Genomic DNA, 11295 nt, shown 5'->3' on the forward strand with positions numbered 1-11295 from the left:
GCTTAACTACAAAATCCACGGGAAGGGTTATTTATATCGCTGTCTACTTATTTTGTGCAAATAATGTTTTGTTGGATAGCATCAGTGAAGAAGTTTGAAACATCACTGGATTTGTTAGTAATAAAGTGTCTTGACAACGAGATCTCAACTTTTGCCATCTGTATATTTAAGACAAATAACAAGCTGACCAGCAACAACTCTTGAAGAACCGCTTGTATATTTTGTGAAACATCAATTGTCTCTCCTGAGCTCCTGTACTTTGTGGTCACGTGCCTTTATTTACTAGGAAGAAGCGTGCGGGAACGGAGTCAGCAATTAAACCGTCATTTAGCATTAAAACACACATGTATGTGTGTGTAAGGTTTGAAAAAGCTCAACAAACGGGTATTTTAGTTTGTAGTTTGGTAATAGGGATGCGTTCTTAAATGACGCTGTTTAGGAGAAGCTAACGTTAATATTAGCTGCTTAGCCTTTGAGAGCTAACGTTAGCTAAGCTAGCTACTAACACACAGGCTATCTTTGCTCTAACGTATGATAAAAACAGCTGCCCAAATGTTTAGGGCGATTTAATTTAGCCCTCTTCAGTAGTTATGCGGTCCCTAAACTACGTTCAACGTGTCAGCTTGGATTTTACAGGAACTCTCTTCCCTCATGCTATCTGTCTGGGAGATGCAGACAACGACTCGGTTAGTTAACCTAACTTTTTTTAAATTTCAGACTCATCTGTTCAGAGGTCATGAATTATATCACTTTACCTCTTCACAGCTTCATTAAAGTTTGTTTTCTGAATTTGTTCACTTGTCAGTATCGAGCAACACGAACCAACAAACATGGAGAAAGACGCAGATTTAGAACAGACTTATACATTTATATATATATATATATTATTTTTGGTCTCCTCTGTTGCACTTTGTTCGTAATGTTGCAGAAATGTTATCTGCAGTCATATCTCGACAGAAATAAGGGCTACATACGGAGTTTTTTGTTCACTGACTCATACCGGGTGTACCTGATCTAAGATACAATACTGAAATGTCACAGCCGTACTCGATGTGTTGTTCTGTCTTTTCTCGACGGTGTTTTTGTTATAGAGACCAGAAAATCAACTAGTCCAAATCAGATTGTTTTTCACAGTAGTTGAATAGTGGAGGCTGCAAAACCGCAAACGCGTTTTCATTGGTTCTGTCTGTCTCAATGCGGTGCAGCTGAATGAGCTGGTTGTGGGGGACACCAGTGGAAAGCTGCTCGTATACAAGAATGATGACTCCAAACCCTGGATCACAAGAACCTGTGTGGGCATGGTGGGTACAGACACCAGAAAACACTCAGGACTTCACAGTAAAGTTGTTTGTCTGACTCGTCTAACCTGCCTTGTCCCACCAGTTGACCTGCGTTGCAGTTGGAGACGTCTGCAACAAAGGAAAGGTGAGTCATGAAGAGGTCAACAGCAGCAAATCATGAATATGTTGGTGGCACATTTCCAACATGGCGTGTGTCTTGTGTTTTCCTGTTTACTGTTTGACAGAACTTCGTGGTAGCTGTTGGTGCAGAAGGCTGGTTTCACCTCTTTGACTTGACAGCTGCCACTGCAAGCAAAGCGGACTCATCCAGTCAGCATGAATTCATGTCCTCTGATGACCAGAAGCCTCTCTTCACCCAACATATTCCTGCCAACACCAAAGTCATCCTCATTAGCGACATTGGTAGATCCTGGCTCTTCTATGCTTTTAAATATTACATAAGCGTTTTATGCTTGTGAATTTGACTACAGCGCGTGTGTGTGTGTGTACTGTAGACGGTGATGGCCGCTGTGAGCTGGTGGTTGGCTACACAGACCGAGTGGTGCGAGCTTTCCGCTGGGAGGAGCCGTCTGACAGTTCAGATCTGGGATCTGGACAGTTGGTCCTGTTGAAGAAATGGCTTCTGGAGGGGCAGGTACACCTCACTGTAATAGCTGTAATAGCTGTAAAAGAGCAAGGCCTGAGTAGAGGACCTTAAAGACCTGCTGGTAATGAAGACCTGTAGGTTATTGGATAATAAGTTGCAGCTCTGCTTTGAACACCGTCGACAATTTTGCATGTACTTTACACACATTTTGCATATCATGATATCAGCACGGGAGGATATTTGTTCTGTTATTCGTTCTGTCCTGCTGAAATGGTTTACAAAAATTAAGTGGTTTTCCATGCGCAACACTGAGAAATAAAGTTGCAATGCACCCTGAAATATATGCTTATTACCTCATTAATTTAAACCCCAATGTTTGTGGTGCAGGTGGATAGTTTGTCTGTGAACCCTGGTCCAGAAGGTTTACCAGAGCTGATGGTGTCTCAGCCGGGCTGCGGCTACGCCATCCTGCTGTGTTCCTGGACACAACAGGACTCCAGTGGCTCTGGAGAAGATGAACCTGCCACACCTGGGAGGTAGAGCCCGTTTTACACAAAAGCTGGTCGTGTGTGGACATGAGAAACTGTGACTGGTCACATGAAATGGGCTCTGATTTCTTTGCTCACAGTGAGGGACCTTCCAGAGATGTAGTTCTCCATCTGACCACTGGGCGGATACACAACAAGAATGTCTCCACTCATCTCATTGGCAGCATAAGCAAAGGTACCGAACAAGAGTAAACCCTGTGCCACTTAGTCCTCTCTGTTTTTCTTTTCTACACATTTCAGTTTATTAAAGTTGAATTTTATGTGTTTCAACAGGTTCAAAAGAGGAATCTTCTAAATGCGGGCTCTTCGCTCTGTGCACTTTAGATGGTGAGTCATGGGTTTTAAACACTTTTAATTTCTTTTTTTTTTTTTTTTGGCACTATGATGCAGGTCAGCAGTCCTCAAAACTGTCCAATCAATGAGTTACTTGTGAGTCTGTAAAGCCAGTGTGAACACGAGTTGGACTAGAGCTAACTGATATTTGCTGATAAATGAATTAATAAAGGAATTACCTTAACAAGGTAAACAGTGCCATATGTCTTGTGATTCACTTGCTGAATTTGGAGTAGTAGTACTAACCCTCCGGCATACGTCAGTGGCTGTTAGCCAATATAGAAGAACCTCCTGACAGCAGCAGAGAACCATGAAACAGCTCTCAGAGCAGCTGGAGAGTCCATAAATATTTAAAGAAGAGGGGATCTAGTGGGATTATCATCACTGAATGCTTCCGGCTGCCAACATTTTGCGCTCACAATCTCCCTCCTGCTGACACCCCGATGTGCCAACGTAGAGAAAAGAAATGACAATACCATTAGAGGATACTGAATTATATCCAAGAAACATTCAGAGAAACGATTACTGGCTGTAGTTCAGTTTCTTTCAGAGCAAAATTATTATTTGTCAATGACACCAGAGTGTCAGAAGCATCGATTTCTCACTTTGTTGTCGATAAGGTGTTTGCATATTGAACTCAGGGTTTAGTTTGAATCATCATCAGTATTTGCCAGAAAGTATTTCCTTAAGTATTGCTTATGATCTTTTGGTATTCTTTACTGTGGTATATTAAAAACAAGTAGAACTGTACCTCATCTGTTCTCGCCTTCTCGTGCTGCAGGGACCCTGAAGTTGATGGACAGTTCAGAGCAGCTGCTGTGGTCCGTCCAGGTGGATCATCAACTCTTTGCGCTGCAGAAACTCGACGTTACTGTGAGTTTGCGTGTATTTTTGGAGGGCTAAATTAATAATTTTAATTTTTAATTAAACATCAAGGTTTTTCTGATTTCCTTGGGCTTTTTTCCTTTAGTGTCTCAGTAATGTTTAATGTATAAATCACAATAAAGGTAATATTTAATAATATTTCACTTACAAAATAAACAAGAAACATTTTGTAAAGATGAATACATTAAATAAACTTAACACTAACGAAATGTAATAGTGGCAGAAAGTAATAATCTGCATTGTAGTCAAGTTGTAGAACAATTTGTCCGTTTTGGTATTTTGGGTTGTCATGTGTTTCAGCACAGTGACAGAAATGGTGGTCAGTCATGTTGAGTTGGATACATAACATTTGGATATATTTATTAACAAGATATCACAAGACAAGGACCTCCACCCGCATTTTATTTAAAATAGATAAAATCTTTAAATTCTTATCTCTGAGTCTAAACTCATGAATGTTTGGCAATATTTTTATTTTAAATTTAAATGATTTTAAGACAGCAGCTGAAAGTCTTATATATGCTGAAAATTGTGGTCAGTCAGTCAGTCAGTCAGTCATTTCAGCCACATATGCGCTGATTTTGAGATCCATGGCGGGGATTTGTGTTTACTTCCAGGGAGACGGCAGAGAGGAGGTGGTCGCCTGCGCCTGGGATGGTCAAACATACATCATTGACCACAATCGGACGGTCGTGCGGTTCCAGTTCGATGAGAACGTCAACGCCTTCTGTGCGGGTGAGGGAACTCAAACTTAACCCCCAAATAAGATAAGATAAGATAATCCTTTATTAGTCCAATTACTGGGAAATTACAGAATGTTCTTATGCATCAGGTCAGAGACTTTGGAGCAGGGATTCCGAGCTTCACTGTTTATAATCATGTAAGTTCGAGTAAAAATGAGACTCTGATTATCCTCCTGAACGCACAAATAAGCTTTGGTCATGAGTCAGTGAATGATTGAGAGATAGAAACAAAGATAAAAGTTTAAAGTGGCTATGAACTGTAATAACCCGTCAAATAACAGTGTGAGAAGGGGTTGCTCTTGGTGAAGGGCCTACATAGAGTTATCACCTCCTTAATGGAGCCTCTTGGAGAGTTTCCCCTCATCCAGCTCACAACTCTCACTGCGCTCATAGCGTAGTTTTTGGTTGCAACAAGCAGCTGTTTTCATTTAAAAAGTAGCTTTAAAAACCCACTGTACACCGTCTGTTCAACACCAAGTGGCAAAAAGACAAAGTTTTCGATTAGCTGGTAAAAACTGGCTCATTTGGCAGCTAAAGATTCAGATACTTTCCTCAGGAGATGGTAGAGACCAGAAAGTTATGTCATTATTATTAGCTTTCTCTTTTTTTTTTTGCATCTCTTGACACCAGTAGGTGGCAACGTTGAGCTTCTAGTCCTTGCTCTTCTCCATCCTCTGTCTGTCCTTTCAAATCTGTCGGCCGTGTTTGAACAGGCCACAGTGCATTTGAGGGAGCTAATATGACATGTACAGAAGTAAATGGATTAGAGTAAGAGACAAGAGACTTGGTTTGATTTCACTGTGATTCCATTGGGGATTGATTCTTTGCACCTGCAGAGAGAGAGAGTGTGTGTGTGTGTGTGTGTGTGTGTGTGTGTGTGTGTGTGTGTGTGTGTGTGTGTGTGTGTGTGTGAACAGTCAACCCCTCCCGTCCACTCTACCCTCTGCCTGCTCTGTGTGGTCATTAAGGCAAATTTGATTGGTTTCTCTGTGTATGTGGACACTGGCTCTGCTACAGACACGTATTAGTAACCAGGCAGCAGAGGACTGCTGATGTGTTCATTGAGATTCACATAACACACCATGTCACAGCATGCTGAGTAAAAAAACTGCTCGTAATATATGTGGAGTTATTTGTTTTTCTGTGTGCTTGCAGGTCAGTATACATGTAAGAAGGGTAAGAACAGCCCCTGTCTGGTTTATGTGAGCTTCAGTCACAAAATCTACGTCTACTGGAAGGTGGAGCTGGAGCGTATGGAGTCCACTAACCTGTTACGGGTCCTGGAGGAGAGACCTGAGTTTAAGAGCCGTCTGAAGGTGCTGGGAGTCGGTAAGTACACCAGCAACTCGGAGGCAATAATCAGGAAAGTGATTCAGGTCAGATTAGAGCATTCGTCATCAATTTCAAGTAGACATCTGTTTGTTGTTGTAATTGGACAAGAGACCAACTGTGTCTGCTTGTGATCAGCTTGCCTTTTGTGAAACCCTGACCTGAATACTAATAAGGAAGGAAGAGGAAAAATGATCCCCGCATGACAGATTTTGGTTGCTAACAAGATGCTGCTCGCTGGCAGGTTTAATGGGTCTAAGAAGAACCACTTGTAACGGTAGCTTCTTTTTTTTAAGGGGCAAGGATGGGTGCTTTAGGAGAACTTGATAAATTCAAGTTGAAACAGGTAATTCACTAAGAGTTTGTGCAGTTAAGAGTGTCTGGTGAATCAGACTTGAAACACTCAACACTCCTACAGAAAAACGGTAAGAGAGATTCAGGACAAAAACACAAAAATGTTGCTGCATGACGTCAGTTGTTTGACGTCTCCTGAACAAATGAGCTACACACACAAGTACACACAGGGAGGAAATTCAGTCAGGAAGCCTCAAATCCAATATTTTCATTTCCACATCCAAATGTATATAAATCCTTAGCCTGCCAGTCAACTGGAGCGAAAAGACTGAAGTATTTTTAGAGAAGCTGTAATCCACGAGCACACAGACCACAGAAGCCGAGGACGCTGCTCTCTGACTCTTTACTTTCTCTTTATCTTTTGACCCTCCTCTCTGTGGAAAATTGTGTCTCTGCTGTCCACAGTCTCTCCAAACACAATCCTCCCAACAAACACAACGATTAACTAAGTCAATAACTTGGTTAATTATTATGAATGCTAACAGTGTTTATTAATTTCCTGTTAATTTCTTCTGTTCGAACGTTAATCTCGCCGCTGTCGGCGTGCGTTTCCAGCCTCGATGCGTGTCATATGCAAAGCGTTGTTACAGGAGGAGATAAATCTGATTAAAGTCATTAAATTCGTTCTGCTTTTTGGTCCGCATGGATGACCAGCTAGTCAACCACTTAGTCTTCAGAAAAACTGTGTGAAATGAGTGGAAATTTATTTAGTGCAGAGGGCTGATGATAACACAAAAGTACACGATTAGCAGGATATGCTGGAGCTTTTTGATTGCAGATGAAAACAGGTGACAGGCTCCACATGATTTTTTTTTTGTGAAGCCTGTTGGTGATGTTGGCGTAGCTTCCTGCTGTCTGTGTTAATAATTCAACCTCTAAGGCCTGTTGTGTTTCTTTTGACTGTGATTTTGCCGGCTTGTTACCTAACCCAGTGTGGAAAATATCTGACGTAGCAGCCTAAGGACAAGGAAACAAAGAGCAGCAGAGAGGGGTTGAGGTGGAAAAAAAAGGCAAAATAAAAGTGTGAAAACGTGTTTGATCTGCAGAGTGTGGAGGAGGGGATAGTTTTTGCTTCAAATCTCTGCCTGCCATTTAGGCAACCGAACTACCAGCAAAAATTGCTTGAGGTGATTTCATTTTATATGCAGTTTGACTAAAACGCATTAAATACGCATAACAGAAAACAGTCAAAGTGAAAAAGGGAAGAAAATAAAAGCTGTGTTAGCTGCCTCGCCCAAGCCTCCTAGAAATGTCAGCAGCAGCTCTCAGGTTCTTCCCTGCTGTTCTCACACCTCAACAGTCGCCCTTTTGCCAAGGGTTGATGATGAAAAGTCTGTCGGTTATAACGTGCGAAGGTTTCTGAATATTCAAAGCTCCTCCTGCACGTTTCGTGATTCAATTTTGACTCTGAGGAGTGAAGTCGTCAGCTAGTTTCAACCTGAGAGAGTCGCGTGTGGCAGGAGAAGTCGTAATGTTGAGCAGTGCAAGGTAAGGAATATTTATTTATGCCGTATATCTAATGAGAAAGCAGCAGTGGTGACAGGAGTACTTGCATTCATTACTCAAGTAAACGCAGTAACCGCAATGTAAAAACACTCCTGTAACCGAACCAATCTGCAGCTGCTTCACTCTAAGTGTTTCCAGTTGTCCAGGAGGCCGAATAAAATCTAGAATCACTTTTCATTCCCTGCATTAGATTAATTTTGTATTTATTGTTGTGGTCAGCTTGATCCAAAACGTTGCTAAGAACTTAATAAAATCTCATGAATTGGATGGAACAAGTAGGTGTGTTTGGGAGAATATTAATGTTAAGCAGCTGCAGCAGGTGCTACACTCGCATTAAAATGAGATCCACATTGCAAGGGAGAAATGCACTTCATTGCAGCTCTTACACGGTGGACCTGATCAGAAATGGCCATTTTAAATCCAGTTGGTGCAGAACAGGAAATAAATTAAATAAAGATTTTAGACAAAAGTCACTTCTGGATTCAGCAACAGCTGAAAAACTGCTGCTGAAAGTAGCATCTTCTGTCTTGCTGTTGCCTGCTTAATAACAGCTTGTCTGTGGCTGCAGATGTGTGTTGTATTAACATCAGGATAAACCGGTGCAACAGTTGTGCTGTACTTTTCTGTTTGAAGGGAGGGGGGTGTAGTTGGACAAAAGAAAGATAGGAGCTACTTGCTGCATTTCTGAAATGTTTAAGGTGAATAAAGAAATGAGTGTTCAGCCGTCCTCGTGGCTCTGTGAGACTGAGGCTGTGCTTCAGCTGAATGTTAACTTTAATGGTCACTGTCTTAGTATAGCATGTTAGCATTCTAGTGTCAGCATGAAACGCAAAGTACAGCTCAGGCAGGTGGGAATCTCATTAGTATTGCAGATACATGGTGAAAGCAGTTCATAAAATGCAGTTTTTACCTATAAAAGTCAGTGGATTACCAGAGTTACTGTCATTTATCTCGAGGGGATTGTGAATTTTTGAGCTAAATCTCCTTATTGAGATTTTTCAGTCTGAACCAACATAGAATACCAACCATCCCTAAGGCCTCTAGCATGGCTTAAAATCAAAATGTAAGAAGAAACTTTGTGAGTCACCCTGCTGTTATATTTCCACATTGTTTGACCAAAGAAGAAGAAAAGAAGAAGTTTTCACCGTTAAAAAAGTGCTGGAAATGTGGATGTGATCCCACACTGAGTGTCTCATTGCAGTTTTCATTGCCACATTTGTGTTTTTTACTCCACAGATCCTGAGGACCCAGCAGCAGTGAGAGAACTGGTGGCAAATGTTCTCTACGGGGATCCACAGACATTACATAGTGACACACATTAACATACTGTCTCTGTACCCACCCCTGACTGTAAATACTCTGTTAATAAACACTGAACGTCTGTCTCCTGTGCTGTTGGTCTTTTTTTATTTGCGTTCCTCGCAGACAGACGTGTCAGGTTCAGGTTTCTGATCTGCTCGCCCTGAGCCGGCTGTAATCTCAGAGGTACACGCTGCCTCTGTCATTGGTATTCTGCCTGCCCAGGTTGTTTTTCACAGGGCTGGGAGACGATGAAAGCTTGTGGCACAATGCAGGGGAACTGCTGTACTGTTTAACCTGCTGTTTTCACCGGTGCGTGTGCGGATGTGTGAGTGAGGAGGAGGATCGGCAGAGGCTTTATGTCGCTGTCAGTCAGCCCTGACAAGCTGGTGAAAAGGGCTCTCTGATTAAACATAGTGAGTGCCTTTTTCCTTTTCATCCCCTTCAGTCTCTTCTTTTATCCAGTGTATCATCTCAAAGACATAAAGCGCGACAGATATTACATAATACACATTTGTTACATAATGAGATTTACATGGCAGCAAGTCGGTGGTGTTTGTCGGCCGAGCAGCAAAGTCCCCTGCAGGGCACGACTATTAAGTATTGGGGGAATCACCCACTGCTCCCAATGGGGGCATCCTATATCCACCTATGTACACTGACTCTCTTTCTCTCATGCAGTATAAATGAGTTGTGTGTTTGTGTTTGTGTGCCTAAGGGTGACTGCAGGCTCAGGTGTCCTGGTAGGCCACAGCCTCTCATCTCTCCTGTGTTTCTGCCCTTTAGAGACGTGCCAGGAGAAGGTTTTCCCTACAGGAGCAGGTCCCTGCTCTTCACTAATCAAGTTGTTTGCTCGTGTTTTGTTCGCCTAAGGTTGTTTTTTTTGGCAGATTTAAAAGAGAAATCCTCCTTATCACAGTTTAATGGTTAAGTAATGGTGGCGGTTTATGTTAGGTTTTTGCATGAAAGTGTAGCTTTGTTATTTCTACAGATAAGTGATCAAATGGCGCTACAGCACATTGCCAAAAGTAATGGTTATAGGCGCTTGAACATAACACTCATGTATGATTAATGAGCATCTTATCCCAAAACTATGGGCATTAATCTGCTGCAGTAACAGCAGGAGGAGGGAGTTTGTTCTGTTTTTACTCTTTCCAGCAGATTTTGGAACCAGACTGCAGGGATTTGCTCCCAGTCAGCCATGGGAATATTATTTCTAATATATTTGATGAATTTCAATCAGGTTTTAGTTTACCTCATCGCACTGAAATCTGTTCCCATTAAAGCAACTAATGATCTCCTATTTGCAGCTGATTTTTGAGATTGTTGTCAGTTGTTGACTGTAAAACATGCAGTTAGTAATCAGCTGGCTATTTCAGATGAAGGGATAGATGGCGTATCTTCCTCAGCTAATGAATCATTTTGTTAATCTCCATCTATACCCCTTTCTCCCATAATTTTAGTGAAAGACCTGAATAAGAGCCAGTGAAGTTTGGCCTGTTTCACCTCATCAGTGTATGTCATGAAAAGAGTGACTGTGTTAAGTATTTTGTAGGTTATATTATGATTTTATTATGTCAGCGATGTCAGTGTTCTTATGTCAAGTGGTCATTTAGTGGATGACTCACTATAAATTAGCCTGTCAGCACAAAACTACAGAATCTACTCATCCACCACTCAGCTGCAGTTTGTCCTTATAGGTGGTGAACGTTCCTGTGCAGTAAGCTCAGAGTCATTTGTGTTTAATGACCATTGATGGTCAAGACGGGAGCAGGCCGATACGTTGTGTTGTTGGTCTTATGGATCCGTTGCACACGGATTTAGGTCTGTTTGTTTGGTCTCCTGATTCCACCCTGATTTTCCCAGAGAAAATGTCACATCGTTTCGCATGCAAAGCCCTCCGCGGCATCCAGCGATGATTCCTGTGTGACTGTGACTTTTGCTCCCATATTTTCCCTAAGCAGGCAGGCTGAACGTAAAACACATCTCAGACATCAGACCCGAGGACACGACCACAAGGGGGTAACGACCTTGTGTGTGTCTGTGTGTGTGTGTGTATCAATTTGTCTGCAACTATTTTAGCTACATATTATTGCCTTCTGGAAGTTGGCCTACAAGAGATATTGCCTCTGGGGAGCTTGTTGTTATACAGTGTGGATCCATGGTCATTTTTGTTTTCACTTGAAGTTAAAAGGTTATCATGGTACCACAGCACCACCACCACAAGTAGGAAAATGGCACGCAGCCAGTATGACTTTGGTTCACATTGACGGGTCATGAGCTATTGGGATCATTTCAGTGACGTATGTAGTAAATGTTAGCGTAGATTTCCAAAATAACTATATTGTTGCTTTTTGAAATTACCCATGGGAGGTAGCTTTTACAGGCAGCAAAGAGAGCCTATCTGGATG

The 11295-nt window shown here is 41.9% G+C and overlaps 1 protein-coding gene across 2 annotated transcripts; it reads left to right on the plus strand.

Moving 5' to 3' along the window:
* Nucleotides 1-235: 235 nt before the first annotated feature.
* itfg2 (integrin alpha FG-GAP repeat containing 2) lies at nt 236-8975 on the plus strand. Of its 2 annotated transcripts, none has more exons than XR_006842204.1 (12): nt 236-686; nt 1206-1301; nt 1384-1425; nt 1526-1703; nt 1796-1935; nt 2275-2423; nt 2516-2610; nt 2709-2762; nt 3550-3641; nt 4271-4388; nt 5635-5725; nt 8822-8975. XR_006842204.1 is itself a non-coding variant. In XM_046379063.1 (12 exons), the coding sequence occupies exons 1-12, from the start codon at nt 591-593 to the stop codon at nt 8905-8907; spliced, it is 1320 nt and encodes a 439-aa protein (XP_046235019.1). In that variant the 5' UTR covers nt 236-590; the 3' UTR covers nt 8908-8975. The 2 variants fall into 2 exon arrangements, 1 of the variants encoding a protein (XP_046235019.1); XM_046379063.1 differs by having other exon boundaries at nt 5552-5725.
* The last annotated feature ends 2320 nt before the right edge of the window (nt 8976-11295 follow it).

Source organism: Scatophagus argus, chromosome 22, assembly GCF_020382885.2.
Source record: "Scatophagus argus isolate fScaArg1 chromosome 22, fScaArg1.pri, whole genome shotgun sequence".
Taxonomy (NCBI): Eukaryota; Metazoa; Chordata; class Actinopteri; family Scatophagidae; genus Scatophagus; species Scatophagus argus.